General features: G+C 44.6%; 1 protein-coding gene across 1 annotated transcript in view; it reads right to left on the bottom strand.

Annotated features, from left to right (window-relative positions):
* The window catches only part of gfra2b (GDNF family receptor alpha 2b), a 401,770-nt gene that overhangs the window by 282,396 nt on the left and 95,582 nt on the right, over nt 1-23,792 (bottom strand). The window contains exon 3 of the mRNA XM_063057239.1: nt 19,043-19,126. Coding sequence (XP_062913309.1) covers nt 19,043-19,126 — 84 coding nt within the window. The remainder of the gene's footprint in view (nt 1-19,042; nt 19,127-23,792) is intronic.

Raw genomic sequence — 23,792 nt, 5'->3', positions numbered from 1 at the left:
GCTGCCTGAAGTAGCAGGCATGTCTAATGAGAATAAGTGGAGTGAGATGGGGCGTTTCTCTTTGGAGCAAAGGAGGATGAGTGGTGACTTGATAGAAGTGTACAAGATAATAAGAAGTATAGATCAAGTCGACAGCCAGAGCTTTTATCACAGGGCAGAAATGGCTAATACGTGGAGGCATAATTTTAAGTACAGGGAGGGGTGTCAGAGGTAAGTTTTATGACACAAAGAGTGGTGGGTACATGAAATGCCCTGCCAGGGTTGGTGGTACAGACATTTAAAAAACTCTTAGACAGACACATGGATGATAGAAAAATGGAGGGTCATGTAAGAGGGAAGTATTAGATTGATCTTGGAGTAGGTTAAAAGGTCGGCATAACATCACGGGTCAAAGGACCCGTACTGTTATGTTCTATGTTAAAGAATTGTTCTTAGTATTAGAGAGGTCAAGGAATATGGGGGTGGGAATAATGGTGGAGCAAGTTCAAAGGACTATATGATACACTGCTGATTTTATTTGCTGTCTCCACACCGAACCCACATTCCCCTCTCTGCACAAAAAATTATGCACCGGTAAGTAATCAATGTTTGAAAACCTACCCGGAAAATATCAGCCAAAAAGAATAAAGGATTTCAACCATAGGGCTAGATTGAAAAATTTGGGAAGCACCTTAGAGAACAGAAGATTTTCTGGAGACATGAAGCACTATAAAATTGATATTTATTTATTTAGAGTTACAGCTTGGACTAGGCCCTTTAAGTTATGCATCCCAGCAAACCTCAAAAACCCTGACTTAACCACAACCTAATCACGGGACAATTTACAGTCATCAATTCACATATGAAGTACGTCTTTGGACCGTGGGAGGAAACCAGAAGACCCAGAGAAATCCCACACACTCCACGGGGAAAATGTACAGACTCCTTACAATTGACGCTGGAATTGAACTCCGAACTCTGATGCCCCAAGCTGCCATCACGCTAACCACTACGTTATCGTGGTGTCCCAAAACCTTGTTATGACTTTTACTTCCTCTAGTCTAGATAGTCAAGTTCAATCCTCTTCTCAGCACTCTGCCAGAGCCATCGCTAACCCCGGCGTGGCCAATCAAAGGAACTCACTTGTAAACGTAACTTTGCTGGATCAAATAACGACAGCACAAAAAGATCGTTACTTATCTTTTCACCCGTATATTTCTTCGAGCTCAGCCGGCAAGTGAACTTGGACCCAACATCAGGGAGAGACTCTTTCTCATCTCCCCGGCGGTTCTACAAGTTCACTGCCCGATGTCAGAATTATCAGAAGTTATAAGGCCACCGATACAAAAGAACAATCAGTTTGATAACCAGTCCGGCCAAGTCAATGGACTATTGATACAGAGAACAATCAGTTTGATAACTATTCTGGTCAAGTCAATGGACTATTGATACTAAAGTACAATCAATTTGTTAGACACTCCAGCCACCTTAAATAAAAAGGTAATATCCTATCTGGTTTGCTGGAGTCACAACTTAATTACAAAGCTAAGAACATCCGTCAAATTTATGCTTTAATTGAGAAAGGAATGTCCTGTCTAATTTCCATCAGGTACTGCTTTTTGTCAAAATCAAAAGGTGTGAAAAGCCCAGAGACATCTTATGTGGATCTGGGCGAACATTAACCCTTATCTTGCTCCAAAGAAGGCAGCTGTGAGACATTATTCAAACACACTGCAGTCACAGACATAGTCAGTACTGAATCCATTGTTTACAGGGATCTGAGAATCCCCCATTCCCTTAAACTTTATTACACTAACCCATCCAATTAGAAGTAGTGACGGGCTGTATGTACAAAGTACAGGGACTACAGTAGAGAAACAAGACCTTCTAGTCCATGCTGAACTCTTACTCTGTCTAGTCACATCTGATGAACTTGGACCATAGCCTTCTGTACCCCTCCCAGCAACACACTTATCCAAATTTCTCTTAGGCGTTGAAAACAACTCGCACCCACCAATTTCACTGGCTGCTCATTCCACACTCTCACCACCCTCTGAGAGAAGTTGCTCCCCCTCATGTTCCCCTTAAACATTTCATCTTTGAGATTTAGAGGAAGTGGAGAAGATTATGCCTGGTTTAGGTGTGTTAATTAGAGGTTTAATTAGTTAATTATTGGTGCCTGGCTCCAAAGCGATCTCTATGTGGGATCCTCCTGTGCACAGCTTTAGCTTCCATGCTTCCAATGTCACAACAGCAACTTCACTCTCTTGCCTCGGAAGCACCTCAGGCTGTTGAGGTGATGAAACTCAGAACAGAAATGCACGCTTATTGTTTTTCTAGCTGGAAATTGTAATCTCCCTCGCCCCCTCCCCCCCTTCCATTGATGAAGCCCAAAGGAACTGGAGCAAAACTCTCGTCTGACACTTTGAGGATTGATTCCTTTCCTGTGCCCTGTTTACACGAGCTGACTGTTTAATGGATTAACCCTCAGATAGGAATGCTCAAAAATAGATTGCCTTTCTGTAAGTGCCTCTGCAGTCTTCTCTTGATGGATGCAAATTATGTTCCTTGGACAAGGGCTATACACACTCAGTTAAGACTGTGAGTTAACACTGAGGAAATGGGGGGCAGATAAAGGGTAGGGCCCGAGACAAGAGGCAAGCAGGGTTGGGTTGGTGTTAGCAGGCCTTCACATAAGTCCCAGGAAACCTGGAACTGTTATAGCCAAGTGTTCAGAAAAAAAATTCAATAGATTTTTTGTCAGGTGATGGTGTCTGTTGTGATGCACTTCATCCTAATGAAATAAGGTTACCATAGATAGCTCTTCTGTTTCTTTGTCACATGATGGGGCCGAACAGACTCATTCTACTCCCATCTATCAGGGTCAAAGGGCCAAATGGCCGTCTGTTTAATGCTGTGAACTGATATAGCTGAACGATCTACCGTTATAACACACAAAATGCTGGAGAAACTCAGCAGGTCAGGCAGCGTCTATGGAGGGAAGTGGACAGTCGATGTATCAGGCCGAGACCCTACAATACATCAGGACTGGCTCTTCCCGTGTGCACCATGAACAGAGGTCTAAAGGCCTTACTTTTCTTGTGTCACTCAAGTTGGGCACCAACGCCTCCTCCTGTGTTCAGACACTGTCAGGAAAGTGTATAACTATCCCTCAAGGCGCGAAAATATCTTTCTTCTGATGCTTGTGATGCATTGAAAGCAAATGTGCTCAGGATTTCAGCTCTCAGAAACACAGTACTGACTCTACTAAAGCGCACACAATTTCAGAATCAAGATCAGGTTTAATATCACTGGCATATGTTGTGAAATTTGTTAACCTAGCAGCAGCAGTACAATGAAATGTAGAAAAAAACTGAATTACAGTAAGTATATACAGTATATGAATATTACATGGTTAAATTAAATTAGTAGGGCAAGAATAGAACTTTTTAAAAAATTAGTGAGGTAGTGTTCATGGGTTCAATGTCTATTTAGGAATCGGATGGCAGAGGGGAAGAAGCTGTTCCTGAATCGTTGAGTGTGTGCCTTCAGGCTTCTGTACTCCTCCCTGATGGTAACAATGAGAAGAGGGCACGTCCTGGTAGGTTGGGGTCCTTAATGATGGACGCTGCTTTTCTGAGGAACCAGTCTTTGAAGATGTCTTACATACTATGGAGGCTGGTACCCATGATGGAGCTGTCTAATTTTACCACTCTGCAGTTTACTTCGATCCTGTGCAGTAGGGCCACCACAACACCCCCACCACCATCAAATGGTGATGCAGCCACTCAGACTGCTCTCCACAGTACATCTGTAAACGTTTTTGTGCATTTTAGGGATGAGCTAAATCTCCTCAAACTCCTAATGAAGTATAGCTGCTGTCTTGCCTTTTTATAGCTGTATCAGTACGTTGGGACCAGGTTTAGATCCTCAGAGCTAGTGACACACAAGAACTTGAAACTGCTTACTCTCTCCACTTCTGGTCCCTTTATGAGGATTGGTTTGTGTTTCCTCATCCTACCTTTTCTGAAGACCACAGACAGCTCTTTTATCTTATGAACGTTGAGTGCAAGGTTGTTGTTGCTGTTCCACCACTCCACTAGTTGGCATATCTCACTCCTGTACGCCCTCTCGTCACCTTCTGAGATTCTACCAACAATGGTTGTATCATCAGAAAATTTATAGATGGTATTTGAGCTGTGCCTGGGCACTCAGTCATGGGTCTAGAGAGAGTAGAGCAGTGGGCTAAGCACACATTCCTGAGGTGTGCCAGTGTTGATCGTCAGCAAGGTGGAGATGTTACTACCAATCTGCACAAATTGTGATCTTCCAGTTGGGAAGCTGAGGATCCAATTGCAGAGCCCAGGTCCTGTAGCTTTTCAACGAGAACTGTAGGAATGCTGCTGTTAAATGCTGAGCTATAGTCAATGAACAACACCCTGACCTAGGTGTTTAAATTGTCCAGGTGATCCAAGGCTGCGTGGAGAGCCAATGAGATCACATCTGTCATAGACCTGTTGTGGCGATAGGCAAATTCCAGTGGGTCCACTGTGTCCTTGCTGAGACAGGAGTTGATTCTATCCACAACCCATGTGAAAACTAACACCGTTCCAGTACAGATGCAGCTGAGCCAGACACCTTTAGTGTGTCGGCGTCTGTTCAAATCTCGTGTTATCAGAGGGAAGCTCAGGCACATAAATATACATGAGCCAGTAAGCATTTCAATGTTCAGTAAATAATAAAATTTGGTCAGTAATGATCCACAATGAAACACAGTAAAATTTAGACTACAGGTCAAGAGGACTAGAATATAAAAGCAAGGATGTATTACTGAAACATTATAAAGCACTGGTAAGACCTCACCTGGAGTATTGAGAGCAGTTTTGGGCCTCTTATCTTGGAAAAGGATGTGCTGAAACTGGAGAGGACTCAAAGGAGTTTCATGAAAATGATTTCAGGATTGAATGGCTTGTCATATAAAGAGCGTTTTCACTAGAATTCAGACGAATAAGGGGTGACCTCATTGAAACATATCGAATGGTGAAAGGCCTTGATAGAGTGGATGTGGAGAGGATGTTTCCTATGGTGAGAGAGTCTAAGACTGGAGGGCATAACTTCAGAATAGAGGGACGTCCTTTTAGAACAGGGATGAGGAGAATTTCTTTAGCCAGAGAGTGGTGAATCTGTGGAATTCTTTGCCACAGGCAGCTGTGGAGGCCAAGTCTTTGTGTATATTTATGTTAGAGGCTGATAGATTCTTGATTGGCCAGGCCATGAAGGGATATGGGGAGAAGGCAAGAGATTGGCCTAAAAGGAATATTGGATCAGCTATGATGAAATGGTGGAGCAGATTTGATGGGCCAAGTGGCCTAATTCTGCCCCTATATCTTGTGGTCATGGACATAAGAGCAGAATTAGGCCATTTGGTCCATCAAGTCTGCTCCACTGTTCCATCATGACTGATTTATATTCCCTTTCAACCCCATTCTCGTGCCTTCTCCCCGTAATCTTTGATGTCCTGACTAACCAAGAACTTATCAACCACCTCTTTTAAATATACGCAATGACTTGGCCTCCACAGAAATCTGTGGTAATGAATTCCACAATTTCACTCTCTCTGACTAAAGAAATTCATCCTCATCTCTGTTCTAAATGGACTTCCCTCTATTCTGAGGTTGTGTCCTCTAATCCTAAACTCACCCACTGTAGGAAACATCCTCTCTACATCCACTCAAACTAGACCTTTCAATATTTGATAGGTATCAGTGAGATCCACCCCCGCCCCCACGTTTCTAAACGCCAGCGAGTACAGGTCCAGAGTCATCAAACACTCCTCAAACAGCTCCTGGCAGTGCTGGCTCGAAGGGCAGAATGGCCTACTCCTGCACCTATTGTCTATTGTCATACGTTAACCCTTTCATTCCTGAATCATTCTTGTGAACCTCCTCCACACCATCTCCAAAGCCAGCACACCTTTTCTTTTAGATAAGGAGCCCAAAACTGCTCATAATAATCTGACATCCTTGTTTTTATATTCTAGTCCTCTCAAAATGAATACTATCACTGCATTTGTCTTCCTCACCACTGACTTAATCTGTAAATTAATCTTTACGGAGTCCTGCACAATGTCTCCCAAGTCCCTTTGCATCTCTGATTTCTGAATTCACTCCCCATTTCAAAAATAGTTTATGCTTTTATGCCTTCTAGCAATGTTCTTTTCCTGGATCTGTAAAGAGCAGTTCGTTCCTCTGGTGCGACAGCACATTAACTGCATCATCGCCTAATGTTGAATGGATGACTTGTGTGCAAGTAATAACTGGGGAAGATTTCGGATGAAGCAACTTCCCCATTGTGCTTATCCTGCAAGTCACTGATACATTCCTACATAGGCAGAGTGCCAATGGGAGAGCAGCAGACTCTCAACAAATTAAGGCAAATAGCCATTAAATCAGACGTTTAATCAAAGTGCTTTAATCTTGAATAATTTATTTGTAGTCAGAAATTAAATGTTGACATAGACATCAATTGGGAATGCTGATGATCGGAAGCTCTCCATCAGGACTCTTCGTACACAGAAAGCACCGTGCATGTTTTCTTCAAGCACTGCTGAGGTAAGGGATGACGTCAGACACTGGACGATGGAGTCTTTGAGCTGTACAGCCGGGAACAGGCCCCTCATCACCCTGTGCCTATTGTCCCACTTCCCTGCTTCAACATTTCCTCAGGCAGAATGCTCCAGATTTGTTACAAGGAAGCAAATTCACAGGTTTGGCAAGTGAGACAGAGGACACTGATTACTAATAAGCATATTAACCATTTATTTGCGGACAAACAGTAAAACGTTTGATCAAACATTTAAACCACTCTAAATTATACAAACTACAATACTAAACATTCAGTAACACTCAAACTCAACAGTGACCTCATTAAGACTCCCCGGGTTACACAATTACAAAACTAATCATTCAACAAGCAGATACTTAGCTAAGTGTGCGTGGGCCCTCCTGTACCTGTGGCAAAATTTTCCAGTGGCTCCTCAGCACTGGTCACGTGAAAGTGAGTCCCTGGAGACAAAGGAAAGCCCTTCAGGTGCCCAAAACTGGACCCCAGTACTGTGGCGTATAAGATTCAAGATTCAAAAAACTTTATTGTCATTCTAATCATACATCAGCTCTGCAGGGCAGAATGAGACAGCGTTTCTCAGGGGCAGTGCAATCATAACATAACAAACGCAACACTAAATAATAAACATAACAATAAATAGTAAAACACAACAGCCACATGTCGGTTAAAAGGCAACCAATGGGAAAGAGCTGTTCCATCCGTCAAACAGCTCAATTGATGACGGGCACAGTTGACGCAGCTTTCAATGGACAAGTAAACTAATCCTTCACATTACAAGATTACAATTACAATTTTCCCTTCAGAACTCCTCTAAACCTCTCAACTTTCACCTCATAACACACACAAAATGCTGGAGGAACTCAGCAGGCCAGGCAGCATCTATGGAAAAGAGTGCAGTCAACGTATCGGGCCAAGACCTTTCAGCAGGATATCTCATACTTTCCTTTGTATATTCTCTCCATGACCATATGGGTTTCCCCCAGATGAACCACTTTCCTCCCACATTCCAAAGATTTTCGGGTTCATAATTTAATTGGTCACATGGGTGTAATTGGGCAGCAGAATGTGTTAGGCTGGAAGGGCCTGTTATCGTACTCTATCTCTATCTTTTTGTTTCAGAGACTCCCAGTACGGGAAGATTTTTCAGTAGCCAAATCAAATCAGAAGCGAGAGAGGAGGCAACTCACAGGTCAGTGTGTGAGATTTAAAAAGGGGTGTTCACAAGCTTCTGGTGTTTTCTGGTGGTCTGATCAAATCAAGAGCAAGAGAGGAGACGACTGAAAGGTCAGTCACTGAGATTTAAAAAGGGGGTGTTCACAGGCTTTCAGTGTTTTGCAATGACCCAATCAAATCAGGAGCGAGAGAGGAGATGACCCAGAGGTCAGTGTGTGAGATTTAAAAGAGACTGTTCACAGGCTTTCAGTGTTTTCCAGTAGCCAAAGCAAATCAGGAGCGAGAGAGGAGATTACTCAAAGGTCAGTATGTAAGATTTGAGAGGGAGTGTTCATGGGCTTTCAGAGTTTTTCAGTGCCCCAATCAAATTGTGAATCATTAGCAAAGCCAAATAAGAATGCGGCATAGACAAGCGAATCGGCCTTTGTTGGCGTGGAATAGTGTAGAGTGTAAAGGCTTTGGCTGGTGATGATTTGGCGAGAACAGGCTTGGGTGAGGTAAGTATCTGGTGAGGTTCTTCTTCTTCGTTCTTCATTCTTTCTCTGTTAATGCACAGTTAGAGCAGTGAGAATGGCTCCAGGGGGTCCGTTGCATTCTTTGTGTGAGGTGTGGGAATTTTAGGAGACCTTCAACCTCCAGATAAGCAAATCTACAGCACGCGCACAGAGCTGCTGCTCCTCAGAGAACATGTTAAGGAACTGGAGCTGCGGCTTTGGCTCACAGGGGAAACTGAGGAAGTGAAGATAGGAGCAACAGGTAGGTAGTCACCGCTAGGTTGTAGGAGGCAGGTAACTGAGTGACTGTCAGAAGAAGGAAAGTAAATGGGCAGCCGGTACAGAGTACTCCTGTGACCAGTGCACTCAATAATAAGTACACCATTTTGGATACTCTTGTCAGGGACGACCAACTGGGGGGAGCTACAGCCACCAGATCTCTAGCTCAGAAAACAAGGGGAGGGGGTAGAAGTGAACTGTAGTACTGATAAAGGACCCCATGGTTAGACCATAAGACCACAACAGCTAGGAGCAAAATTAGGCTATTCAGCCCATCGCGTCTGTTCCACAATTCCATCAGGGCTGATCCTTCCTCTGCCCATAAGAATTAGGCCATTCAGCCTATCACGTCTTTTCCATCATGGCTGATCCCAGATCACACTCAACCCCACACCTGCTTTCTTCCGATATCCTTTGATGCTCTGACCGATCAGGAAACGATCAAATTCTGCTTTAAATAGAACCGCAGACTTGGCCTCCACTGTGGTCTGTTGCAGAGCATCCCACAGATTCATCACTCTTTGGCTAAAAAAAATTCCTCCTTAACTCTGTTCTGAAAGGTTGTGCCTCAATTTTGAGGCTGTGCTCTCCAGTTCCGGACATCGCCACTCCATCCTATCTATATCCATCTCATCTAGCCCTTTCAACATTCGGTAGGTTTCAATGAGATCCCTCCACATTCTTCTGAATTCCAGTGAGTACAGACCCAAAAGCTGCCAACGCTCCTCATATATTAACCCCTTCATTCCTGGAATCATCCCTGAGAATCTCCTCTGGACTCTCTCTAATGACAACTCTTCCTTTTCCAGATAAGGGGCTCAAAACTGTTGACAATACTCCAAGTGCAGCCTGACTAGTGTCTTACAAAGCTTCAGCATTATCTCCTTGTTTTTATATTCTATTCCCCTTGAAATGAATTCCAACATTGCATTTGCCTTCTTTACCACAAACTCAACCTGTAAATTAACCTTCTGGGGTCTTGCACGAGGACTCCTAAGTCCCTTTGCACCTGTTTGAATTTTCTCCCCAGTTAGAAAATAGTCTGCACTTTTGTTCCTTTTACCAAAATGCATTATCATGCATTTCCCAACACTGTATTCCATCTGCCACTTTTTTGCCCATTCTTCCAGTTTGCCTAAGTTCTGCTGCAATCACATTTCTTCCTCAGCATAACCTAACCCTCCACCTATCTTCGTATCATCCACAAACTTTGCCACAAAGCCATCAGTTTTACTATCTAAATCACTGACAAACAATGTGAAAAGTAGCAGTCCCAATAACAACACCTGAGGAACATCACTAGTCTTTGGTAGCCAACCAGAAAAGGCTCCCTTTATTCCCACTCACTGCCTCCTGCCTGTCAGCCATTCCTCTATCCATGCCAGTATCTTTCCTGTAACACCATAGGATTTTATCTTGTTAAGCAGCCTCATGTAAGGCACCTTATCAAATACCTTCTGAAAATCTAAGTAAATGGCATCCACTTTGTCTACCCTGCTTGTTATTTCCTGGAAGAGTTCCAACAGATTTGTCAAGCAAGATGCACACAAAATGCTGGAGAAACTCAGCAGGCCAGGCAGCATCTATGGAAAAAGTACAGTGGACATTACTTGCCCCTCGAATGGGACTAATCCTAACCTCACCATCAAACCCGCAGACAAGGGAGGTGCTGGAGTATTCCAGCATACTGACCTCTACCTTGCTGAGGCCCAGCGAAAACTCTCAGACACCTCCTCCTTACCTACCCCTCGAACAGGACCCCACTAAGAAACACCAGGCCATTGTCTCCCACACCATCGCCAACCTTACTGACTCTGGGAATCTCCCATGCATCGCCACCAACCCCATAGTTCCTGCACCCTGCAGCTCCCATCTCTACCTCCTACCCAAGACCCACAAGCCCGCTTGTCCAGGTAGACCCATTGTTTCAGCTTGTTCCTGCCCCACTGAACTCATATTGGTATACCTTGACTCTGTCTTATCCCCCCTGGTTTAGTCCCTTCCCACCTACATCCGCAACACCTCACACACTCTTGATTTTTTTCAAGGATCTCAAGTTCGCTGGCCCCCATCATCTTATTTTTACTATGGACGTCCAGTCCCTATACACCTCCATCCCTCACCAGGAAGGCCTCAAAGCTCTCTGTTTTTTTCTGGATACTGGACCCAATCATTTCCCCTCCACTACCACTCTCCTCTGCCTCACGGAACTTGTCCTCACTCTCAATGATTTCTCCGTTGACTCCTCCCACCGCCTTCAAACAAAAGGGGTAGCCATGGGCACTCGCATGGCTCCCAGCTATGCCTGTCTGTTTGTCGGCTATGTGGAACAGTCTATGTTGCACGCCTACACTGGTGACCGTCTCTCACTTTTCCTATGCTACATCGACGACTGCATTGGTGCTGCTTCCTGCACCTATGCTGAACTCACCAACTTCGTCTGCTTTGTCTCCAACTTCCACTCTGCCCACAAATTTACCTGGTCCATTTCTAACACCTCCCTCCCCTTTCTCGATCTCACTGTCTCTGTCTCCCGAGAAAGCTTATCCACCAATGTCAATTACAAACCCACGGACTCTCACAGATTTCTAGACTACACCTCGTCCCACTCTGCCACTTGTAAGAACATGATCCTCTTTTCTCAAATCCTCCATTACCGCCGCATCTGCTCTCAGGATGAGGCTTTTCATTCTAGAACGAAAGAGATTTCCTTTTTCAAAGAAAAGAGCTTTCCTTCCTCCACCATCAACACTGCCATCAACCGCATCTCTTCCATTTCACGCATGCCTGCTCTTACCCCATCCTCCCGCCACCCCAAAGGGTTCCTCTTGTCCTCACCTACCACTCCACCAGCCTCAGCATCCAGCACATAATTCTCCGAAACTTCCGCCACCTCCAACAGGATCCCACCAGCAAGCACGTCCTTCCCTCTCCGCCACTTTCTGCTTTCCACAGGGATTGCTCCTTATGCGACTCCCTTGCCCATTCGTCCCTTCCCACTGATCTCCCTCCTGGCACTTATTCTTGCAAATGGAACAAGTGCTTCACCTGCCCCTACACCTCCTCCCTCACTACCATCCAAGTAAGGTAACACTTCACCTGTGAGTCTGTTGGGGTCACTTACTGTGTTTGGTGCTCCCAGTGTGGCCTCCTGTACATCGGTGAGACCCGGTGTACATCGGGAGACAGTCTTGCTGAGCTCCGTCCACCAGAACAAGTGAAGTCTCCCAGTGGCCACCCATTTTAATTCCACTTCCCATTCCCATTCTGACACATCCAACCAAGGCCTTCTCCACTGTCGTGATGAAACCACACTCAGGTTGGAGGAACAACACCTTACATTCCGTTTTGGTAGCCTCCAACCTGATGACATGAACATTGATTTCTCAAACTTCTGGTAATGACCCAAAACCATTCTCTCCTCCATTTTCCATCCCCTTTTCCCTCTCTCACCTCATCTCCTTGTCCACCCATCGCCTTCCTCTGATGCTCCTTCCCCCTTTTACTTTCTTCCATGGCCCATGGCCTTCAGTCTCTTTCACCAATCAGCTTCCCAGCTCTTTACTTCATCCCTCCCCCTCCAGGTTTCACCTAGTTCCTGGTGGTTCTCTCTCCCTTCCACCCACCTTTTAAATCTACTCTTCAGCTATTTTTCTCCAGTCCCACCTGAGGGCTTTGGCCTGAAACGTCAACTGTACTTTTTCCATAGATGCTGCCTGGCCTGCTGAGTTCCTTGAGCATTTTGTGTGTGTTGCTCGGTGTTCCAGCATCTGCAGATTTTTTCTTGTTTGTGATTTATCAGGCAAGATTTCCTCTGACAGAAGCCATGCTCACTTTGACTTATCTTACCAGTAGTCTCCAAGTACCCCAAAACCTCATCCTTAATAATAGACTCCAACACTTTCCCAACCACTGAGGTTAGGCTAACTGGTCGATAATTTCCTCTCTTTTGTCTTCCTCCCTTCTTAAAGGGTGGAGTGACATTTGCAATTTTCCAGTCCTCTGGGACCATGCCAGAATCAAGTGATTATTGAAAGATCATGACCAATGCATCCGTTATCTCTTCAGCAACCTCCTTCAGGACTCTTGGATGTAACCCATCTGGTCCAGGTGACTTATCCACCTTAAGACATTTGTTTGCTAGTACTTTTTCCTTTGTACTAGCAATGGCACCAATTCCTGCTCCCTGACACTGACGGACCTCTGGCATATAGCTAGTATCTTCCACAGTAAAGAATGAAACAAAGTACTTATTAGATTCATCTACCATTTCTTTGTCCCCCATTACTACCTCATCAGCATCATTTTCCAGTGGCACAATATCAACTCTCACCTGTCATTTTATTCTTTATATAACTGAAAAAAACTTTCAGTATCCTGCTTTACATTATCAGCTAATTTGCCCTCATATTTTATCTTTTCCCTTCATATAGCTTTTTTTTAGTTGCCTTTTGTTGGATTTTAAAGCTTTCCCAATCATCCAACTTTTCACTCACTTTTGCCACCTTATATACCATTTCCATTGCTTTTATGCAGGCTTTAACTTCTCTTGTCAGCCATGGTTGCAAACACCTGCCATTTGAGAACAACTTCTTCCGTGGGACATATCCCTTTGGAACTATTCCCAGAAACTTCAGCCACTTCTGTTCTGTCGTCATCCCCGCTAGCGTCCCCCTCCAATCTACCCGGGCAAGCTGCTCTCTCATGCCTCTGTAATTTCCTCTTTTCCATTGCAATACTGATACACGTGATTTGTGTTTTCCCTCTCAAATTGCAGTATGAATTCAATTATATTATGATGACTGCCTCCTAAGAGACTCCTAACCTCACCATTTCCTCCTGGACACCAGACCGAAGCAGTTTCCCTCCACCATATGGGCCACATATTTAGATTATGAGAACACTCAGTCCTCTTTTATTGTCATTTAGAAATGCATACTTGCATTAAGAAATGATACAATGTTCCTCCAGAGTGATATCACAAAAAAACAGGACAAACCAAAGACTAACACTGGCAGGACCACATAATTATAACATATAGTTACAGCAGTGCAAAGCAATACCATAATTTGATAAAGAACAGACCAGGGGCACAATTAAAAAAAGTCTCAAGTCCCAATTGACTCCCGAGTCCCCGATAGCAGGCGGCAAAAGGGAGAAACTCCCTGCCATAAACCTCCAGGCACCGACAACTGCTGATGCCTTGGAAGCAGCTGACCACAGCCAACAGTGAGTCCATCCATCCGAAAACTTTGAGCCTCCGACCAGCCCCTCCGATACAGCCTCCCGAGTGCAATCCTCTGCCGGGTGCCTTCAATCTAACCCCGGCCGCCGAAACAAGCAAAACCGAGGATTCGGGGCCTTCTGCTCCGGATATTCCAGTTACCACACAGTAGCAGCGGCAGTGAAATGGGCATTTCAGAAGTTTCTCCAGATGTTCCTCCGTACTCTCACATCTGTCTCCATCAAATCAGGATTGTGCACGGTCCCCTACTTGACAGATTACAGATATCATTCACCAGAGAGGCCACGCGCGCTGCGTCGCGCCGCCATCTTCTCCTCCTCCAACAGGAGATAGAAAAGAACAACGTTGCAATAATCATGGGGGATTTCAAACAGCGGGTAGATTGGGAAAATCAGGATGGTACTTGATCTAAAGAGAGTAAGCACGTAGAATGCCAATGTGATGGCTTTTTAGAGTAGCCATTCTGGGATTGGGTGTTGTGTAATAAACCATGTTCTCATTGGGATCCTGTCTCAGCCTGAAACATCGACACTTTATTCCTCTCCACAGATGCTGCCTGATCTGCTGAGTTCCTCCAGCATTTTATGTGTGTTAACCACATGACCTTCTCATGTTTGAGACACGAGTATCACACAACTGGTTGAAACCATCCAATTTCCAAGCCTGTTCTACAAGGAAAAACTTAAGATGCAGCCAGGCACTAAACATTTGGTGTCATTAGAGGCTGACTACCTATATCAACAAGACGGCACCTGTCTACATGTTAATAAAAAGAATCTTAACATCGCTGTGAGTTGATGAAAGAAATTGTAATTGGGGTTTTAGTTCAGTGCTAGGGTAGCTGATTCGATCTATCTAAAATGTTCCTTTAAAGTAGCTTTCTAATAAATGAACAACTCCTTTGATTAAAATCCTGCCTGCATCGAGAGACCAGGATAATCAGAAAAAGTCATATAGTAATGTGGAATAATTTTTCTTTTTAATTATCAGTGTTGTAATTGGAGCCAATATTTCCATTCACAACACTTCAAAAGCATTTATTTGAGTTCAGATAGAGCAGCAAAAGATTTGTCGACTGAATTTCACAGAAGAAAGACAGGAGTTTGGGAGAAAAGTACTTAAAATAACAGAACATACACCATCAGTCATAGGAGCAGAATTAAGCCATTCAGCCCATCAAGTCTGTTTGGCCATTCCATCATGGCTGATTTATTATTTCTAGAGATATAGAATAGAAGAGCAGGGATGTGATGTTGAGGCTCTATAAGGCACTCATGAGACCACACTTGGAGTATTGTGTGAAGTTTTGGGCTCCTTATTTTAAAAAAGATATACTGACATCGGAGAGGGTTCAGAGAAGATTCATACAAATGATTTCAGGAATGAAAGAGTTACGGTATGAGGAACGTCTGGCAGCTCTTGGACTGGATTCCCTGGAGTTCAGGAGAATGAAGGGGGATCTCATAGAAGTATTCCGAGTGTTAAAAGGCCTGAACAGATTAAATATGGCAAAGTTATTTTCCATAGTTGGGGAGTCCACGACAAGAGGGCATGACTTCAGGATTGAAGGACATCCATTTAGAACAGAGATGCGGAGAAATTTCTTAGTTGGAGGGTGATAAATCTGTGGAATTTGTTGCCATGAGCAGCTGTGGAGGCCAAGTCATTGGATTCATTTAAGGCAGAGATAGGTAGGTTCTTGATTAACCAGGGCATCGAAAGGTACGGGGAGAAGGCAGGGGAGTGGAGATGCCTGGAAGAATTGGATCAGCCCATGATTGAATGGAGGAGCAGACTCGATGGGCCGAATGGCCTACTTCTGCTCCTCTATCTCATGGTCTTATTATCCCTCTCTGCCCCATTCTCCTGTCTTCTCCTGGTAACTTTTGACATCCTGACGAATCAAGAACCTATCCATCTTAAATATACACAAGGACTTGACATCCACAGCTACCTGTGGCAATGAATTCCACAGATTCACTACCTTCTGTCTAAAGAAATTCCTCCTCATCTCTGGTCAAAATGGACATCCTCATATTGTGAGGGTGTGGGCCTTGGCCCTGGACTACCTCACCTTAGGAAACATCCTCTACAGATTCACTCTATCTAAGCCTTTCAATACTCACTGGATCTCAGTGAGATCCCCTCCTCATTCTTCTCAATTCAAGTGTGTAAAGTTCAAAGCCATCAAATGCTTCTTATATGTTAACTCTTTCATTCCCAGAATCATTCTCGTAAACATCCTCCGGACCCTCTCCCATGCCAGCACATCCTTTCTTAGATATGTGGCCCAAAACTGCACACACTGCTCCAAATGTGGTCCGACCAATGCCTAATGAAGCCTCAGCATCACATCCTTGCTTTTATGTTCTAGTCCTCTTGAAGAATAGAAAAAAGGAGGATTGATTGCAGGGAATGGACTCAAGGAAACATTCCACCGGAGACAGAGTGAGAAATCAGCATTTTTCATTGTCAGTAAAACTCAGCCCGTCTGAAGAGGCCAATGGCACTTGGTTCCCAGGTTCGTGAGGGAAACCCAATGATTGCATCACCTCCCCAATCATAACCTCCAACAGTCACATCACAAACTCTAGTGAGCACCTGAGTTCTCCCTACACTTTAAGTACACTCCTTAATACATGCTGTGTCCTAATATCACCATTTGGGGTACAGTCAAATGTTACCTGAAGCACTTGTGAAACACCTTGGTAAAGTCTGCTGAAGTCAGAGCACTACTCCAATCTAAGTTGTTGTTGTATGATAGCCAAGTGGTATTTTACCACGTGCTCACGGGTCTGTTGATGAAAACTAAGATGTGGACATCAAGCGCCTCATTGACTAGAATTAGTGTTATCTCCGATGAACAGCTTACTCTGACAACTTACTCGTTCTTCAATCACACTTTATTTACTGTACTTGTACACAAGGAGAACAGCCCAGCCCCATCAACAAACTGTCCTGAAGCTTGAACAAAGAAACACCATTTTTATATTGAATTGACTAGCGGTTATGTAGGTTGGCCAGTTGGTAGTCTTGTGTAATCATTCCTTACATGATCAATCACCAATCATACTATGACAATTCAGTAATAATAGCCAATAGAATCTTCATGTTAAAGGCTAATAATACTTCAGAATTAGTAAAGTAACTGATGAATAGTATGTGTCACCCTAGAACCCTTCGTTTGTATTCTTATCTCATCTCAGTATGTCAAATGGCTCTGGTCCCCTGCTGTACAGAGGGAAGCGATGTTCTTCAAAGACCTTTCTTGCCTGGGTGGACAGCACAGTACCTTTAAATCATCTTTACTTAGACACTTACCTTAACCCTTGCCTTGTCATGACTTCCACACTATACCTTCACTAACATTAAAAATTAATACCAGACAAAGTTAAGCAACCAGACTCAAATCATATCACCTCCATTCCTGGAGGTCACCAACACATCCATATTTTCAACAAGTTATGTCTGTTTCAACAATGCGGCTTTAAGGTGTTGCGAATGCAGATCAAATTTAGGATTGTTTAATCTGAAGCTCATAAGATGATAGGCTAAACCAGAGCAGGAGAAGACAAATGCCCCAGCAACCCTACAAAGTTGGGATCTTTCGTCCCATCTGTCCATTCACACCCCAGACCCTGAAAGGTCCGACCTAATCTGTCCCATCAGTAATAGGCAGCAAATGGAGCAGCTCTGAGCTGGGCCAACATTTTCTACCATCTGACAAGACAGGGTCTGATTAGGAACAGAAAACATGGATTTGTGTGTGGAAGGTCATGTTTGACAAATCTTATTGAATTTTTTGATGAGGTTACTAGGAAAGTTGACAAGGGTAAAGCGGTGGATGTTGTCTATATGGACTTCAGTAAGGCCTTTGACAAGGTTCCACATGGAAGGTTAGTTAGGAAGGTTCAATCGTTAGGCATTAATATCAAAGTAGTAAAATAGATTCAGCAGTGGCTGGATGGGAGATGCCAGAGAGTAGTGGTGGATAACTGTGTGTCAGATTGGAGGACGGTGTGTAGCGGTGTGCCTCAGGGATCTGTACTGGGTCCAGTGTTGTTTGTTATATATATTAATGATCTGGATGATGGGGTGGTAAATTGGATTAGTAAGTATACAGATGATACTAAGATAGGTGGCGTTGTGGATAATGAAGTAGGTTTTCAAAGCTTGCAGAGAGATTTAGGCCAGTTAGAAGAGTGGGCTGAAAGATGGCAGATGGAGTTTAATGCTGAAAAATGTGAGGTGCTACATTTTGGTAGGACTAATCAAAATAGGACATACATGGTAAATGGTAGGGCATTGCAGAATGCAGTAGAACAGAGGGATCTAGGAATAATGGTGCATAGTTCCCTGAAGGTGAAATCTCATGTGGATAGGGTGGTGAAGAAAGCTTTTGGTATGCTGGCCTTTATAAATCAGAGCATTGAGTATTGGAGTTGGGATGTAATGTTGAAATTGTATAAGGCATTGGAGAGGCCAAATTTGGAGTATTGTGTACAGTTCTGGTCACCGAATTATAGAAAAGATGTCAATAAAATTGAGAGAGTACAGAGGAGGTTTACTAAAATGTTGCCCGGGTTTCAACTCCTAAGTTACAGAGAAAGGTTGAACAAGTTAGGTCTTTATTCTTTGGAGCGTAGAAGGTTGAGCAGGAACTTGATAGAGGTGTTTAAAATTATGAGGGGGATTGATAGAGTTGACGTGGATAAGCTTTTTCCATTGAGATTGGGGGAGATTCAAACAAGAGGACATGAGTTGAGAGTTAAAGGGCAAAAGTTTAGGGGTAACATGAGGGGGAACTGCTTTACTCAGAGAGTGGTGGCTGTGTGGAACGAGCTTCCAGCAGAAGTGGTTGAGGCAGGTTCGATGTTGTCGTTTAAAGTTAAATTGGATAGATATATGGACAGGAAAGGGATGGAGGGTTATGGACTGAGTGTAGGTCAGTGGGACTAGGTGAGAGTAGAAGTTCGGCATGGACCAGAAGGGCCGAGATGGCCTGTTTCCGTGCTGTAATTGTTATATGGTTATATGGTTATAAGACCAAATTCTATTTCTATTGTGAGGGATTACAAGGCTTGCTCTGTCATTTATGGAATTTTATAGTGGGATTTAGCCACTTAACTTGAATCTGTGGGATTTAATGCTGCTGGATACTTATTCTTTAATAAATCTCCAAATCATTTCCCTCTTTGAAAGCAGAAAACATTTGAAGAGAAGTTCAAAGGAACCTTATTTCCTTTACCTGAACTGATTGCAGCAAGTCGAGATATGTCAGAGAGGCGCGAGCTAACGGGCTCATAAGGGGAGCTTTCGTACAAGTCATCACCTGAAAGGAATGAAGAGAGACAGAGTGATTAGATGCACCACCTCACTAAAGCACTTCAATTTTCTTCCAATGATCGATTTGGCTCTTGCTAAAGAAAAGTAAATTGACATTTTCAAATTACTTACTTTTCATGATTAGAATAAAAATAAACATAAGCTCCTTCCTCTATGCCCAAATGCACTTAAAGCAATTGCAGTGGGAAACATCCAAATTCCTTGAAGATTTCCTTCACCGTTATTACTGAACCAGATTCTTAAGACTGGAGGTCACTGGCTCCACCATTCATGCTATGTTCAGTTCTCATTACAACAAACTGTCTGGAGGTACCGAAGCCTTAGGTCCCACACCACCAGGCTCTGGAACAGTTATTACCCCTCAACCATCAGGTCCCACACCACCAGGTTCAGGAACAGTTATTACCCTACAACCATCAGGTCCCACACCACCAGGCTCTGGAACAGTTATTACCCCTCAACCATCAGGTCCCACACCACCAGGTTCAGGAACAGTTATTACCCCTCAACCATCAGGTCCCACACCACCAGGTTCAGGAACAGTTATTACCCTACAACCATCAGGTCCCACACCACCAGGCTCTGGAACAGTTATTACCCCTCAACCATCAGGTCCCACACCACCAGGTTCAGGAACAGTTATTACCCCTCAACCATCAGGTCCCACACCACCAGGTTCAGGAACAGTTATTACCCCTCAACCATCAGGTCCCACACCACCAGGTTTAGGAACAGTTATTACCCCTCAACCATCAGATCCCACACCACCAGATTCAGGAACAGTTATTACCCTCAACCATCAGATCCCACACCACCAGGTTCAGGAACAGTTATTACCCCTCAACCATCAGGTCCCACACCACCAGGTTCAGGAACAGTTATTACCCCTCAGCCATCAGATCCCACACCACCAGGCTCTGGAACAGTTATTACCCCTCAAACATCAGGTCCCACATCACCAGGTTGTCACAATGGCGGGGCATTGGGAGCAAGGGTGGACCCAAATGCAAGACACATCTTGTGAGGTTACTTAGATTGAGTTTATTGTTCGATACCAGGAGAGCAAGGCAGGAGCAGGAAATAGCGATCTGGACAAGGACTCAGGACTACGACTAGGCTGGGACGAGGGTCTGGGCTTGGACTCGGAATCGGCTCCCAGAACTAGAGGCGACATGAAGAGGCTAGGGTATGGACTCCGAGCCCGAGGCTGGGCAAGGACCCAGTACCTGGGTCTTGCCTCGGGCTCGGACCCCAGAACCAGGCAAGGACATGACATGGGCTAGGGAGAGGAGGAACATGGGAACACAGAGCCTCAGTCTCAGGGAGCAGGTACATGGAACCATGGACACATACACAGAACACAGTCGGGACCCCTCCTTGGGTACAGGACATAGGGCCGGGACTCATGACCCTCCGCGGGGCAACGGCAAGACGGCCTGACTTACCCCACGGAGGCAAGGACAAGACAAGACAGAACATGACCCCTCACGGGACAACGGCAAGACGGCCTGACCTACCCCACGGAGGCGAGGACAAGACAAGACAAGACCAACACAAATGAACACCAGACAGTACCTATCTAGCTCCAGTGATGGAACTAGACTGAAGTGCAGGCGGGGGCTGCAGACGAGGGCTGGAGGCGAGAGGGGCAGAGAAGGGATTCAGACAAGGCGGTAGGACAGGAATCACAGACTGCCAGGGCCAGGACTTGACTCAGAACTGGGAAGCTGCCAGGGCCAGGACTCGACTTGGTGCTTGAATGCCACCAGGGCCAGGACTTGACTTGAAGCTTGAATGCTGCTAGGGTCAGGACTTGACTTGGTGCTTGAATGCCGCCGGAGCCAGGACTTGACTTCGAGCTTGAATGCCGCCGGAGCCAGGACTTGACTTGGAGCCTCCGGGTAGTGGTGAGCTCTCGACTCAGCCCGGGAACAGTAGACAGCGGGTCTTGATTCCCTCCGGCGGATTAACTGACGGATCCACCTCGGTGAGGAAACTTTGCAGGCTCGCTTTAGCGGGGTAACTTGACAGGGTTGCTCCGGTAAGGAAAGGCGAATTACTGGCACTCGCTTCGGGTGGAGACTAGGCTTGCTCCGGCCAGATGATATTGGCACACTGTACCTTGGAGACTTTGCAGACGCACCCGAGCCGAACGGCTGAAAGCCGGAGACTATAAACTACCGGTTCAGCCAAGCGTTAATTGCCTCTAATCACCATAGCCGAGGGACACGAGAAAACGGAATCAATGGTCCGGATCGTAACATAAACAAGGTAAATTTAAAGGGACCCCGATCTGGACCATGACGCAGGTTCAGGAACAGTTATTATCCTCAACCATCAGGTCCCACACCACCAGGTTCAAGAACAGTTATTATCCTCAACCATCAGGTCCCACACCACCAGGTTTAGGAACAGTTATTATCCTCAACCATCAGGTCCCACACCACCAGGTTCAGGAACAGTTATTATCCTCAACCATCAGGTCCCACACCACCAGATTCACAAACAGTTATTACCCTATAACCATTAGGTCCCACACCACCAGGTTCAGGAACAGCTATTACCCCTCAATCATCAGGTCCCACACCACCAGGTTCAAGAACAGTTATTACCCCTCAATCATCAGGTTCAGGAACAGTTATTACCCCTCAACAATCAGGCTCATGAACCAATGTGGTTAACTTCATACTCCTCAATACTGAACTAATTCCATAACCTGAGTTCTGATCAAGGGTTTTGGCCCAAAACGTCAACTGTTTATTCTTTTCCTTAGATGCTGCCTGGCCTGCTGAGTTCCTCCAGCATTTTGTGTGTGCAGCTTAGATCAACAGCATCTGCAGATTTTCTCTTGTTTGTGATTCCATAACCTACAAGCTCACTTTCAAGGACTCTTTATAACTCATGCTTTTAATATTATGATTTTTTATTTGCACTGTTTGTCTTCTTTTGCAAATTGGGTCTTTGTCAGTCTTTGCTTACATATACAACACACATAAAATGCTGGAGGAACTCAGCAGGCCAGGCAGCATCTATGGAAAAAAATGTACAGTTGACGTTTCAGGCCAGAACAGGACTAGAGAAAAAAAATCTACTGAGGAGTAGATTTAAAAGGTGGGGGGGGGGGAGGGGAAAGAGCACCACCAGGTGATAGGTGAAACCTGGAGGGGGTGGATGAGGTAAAGAGCTGGGAAGTTGATTGATGAAAGAGATAGAAGGACATGGAAGAAAGAAAAAAGGGGGAAAGAGCACCAGTGTGGTGGGCAAGGAGGTGAGGAGCGAGAAGGAAAAGGGAATGGGAAATGGAGAAGGAGGGGTGGCGGTTTGGGTTAGTACAATGCTTTATAGCGCCAGTGATAGGCTCCAGCTCCCACCGCTCTCTGTAAGGAGTTTATATGAATTTCCCACAGGTCCTCCAGCTCCCTTCCACATTCTAAATGGTTAGGCTTGTAAGTTGTGGGCATGCTATGTTGATGCCGGAAGCATAGCGACACTTGTAGGCTGTCCAACATCAATTTGAGGCTATGTTGGCTGTTCAAAAGATCAAAGTTCAAAGTAAATTTATTATCAAACTACACATATGCCATCCCATACAACCCTGAGATGTGAGCATCATGTGAGCACTTACTGTGAGCATACACAATAAATCCAAGAAAACAGAATAGAACCAATGAAAGACTGCACCCAACAGGATGGACAAACAACCAATATGCAAAAGACAACAAACCACAAATAGAAAACAGAAAATAATAATAACAATAAATAAATAAACAATAAATAGAGAATATGAGATGATGAGTCTTTAAAATGAGTATATAGGTTGTGGAATCAGTTCAGTGTTGAGGCAAGTGAAGTTATCCCCTCTGGTTCAAGAGCCTGATGGCTGAGGGCTAATAACTGTTCCTGAACCTGGTGGTGAGAGTCCTGAGGCTCCTGTACCTTCTTCCTGATGGCGGCAACGAGAAGAGAGCATGGACAGGGTGTTGAGGGTCCTTGATGATGGATGTGGCTTCCCAGTGACAGCACACTGTGTAGATGTGCTCAATGGTGGTTTGGGTTTTACCCATCGTGGACCACAATCAATGCATTTCATGTTTGTTTCAATGTTTTGATGTACACGTGACAAATAAAACTAACCTAGGAAATCTATCTAAAGCCAATCTCATTCTGCAAAGGGCCACAGTCAGATTAGATGTTCAGGTGAAAAACTGAGCAGTGGAATTTAAGATGGGAAGTGTAAAAAGTGTAAAAGTGTAAAATACTGATTATCATAAAGACAGCAAATGGGTGAATTTCAGAGCGATTGAGATGTTCTAGTTCATGAATCGCAAAGAAGAGCAGCAGGTCCAAAAGAGATTAAGAAGGTAAATAGTGCAATGGCCTTTATTGTGAAGAGTTGGGGTTTAAGAATAGGGAGGGTTTCTACAGTTGTACAGGGTTTTGGGGAGGCACAGGTTTGGTCACTCTAACTAAACAAAGGATACAGTACTATCGGAGGCAGTGCAAACCAGCTTCTCCGAGCTCTGTCCTGATATGAGATGGTTGTTCTCAGGCTGGACAGTTTGGTTTTGCGTTCCTTGGAAATTAGAGGAATGAGAAATGTCCTTCTTCAAACATATAAAATACTCAGAGGCCTTGACAGGTTGGATTTCTCT

Source organism: Mobula hypostoma, chromosome 8, assembly GCF_963921235.1.
Source record: "Mobula hypostoma chromosome 8, sMobHyp1.1, whole genome shotgun sequence".
Classification (NCBI taxonomy): domain Eukaryota; kingdom Metazoa; phylum Chordata; class Chondrichthyes; order Myliobatiformes; family Myliobatidae; genus Mobula; species Mobula hypostoma.
Note: the sequence above shows the minus strand (reverse complement) of the source record. Positions and strands in the feature narration are given on the sequence as shown.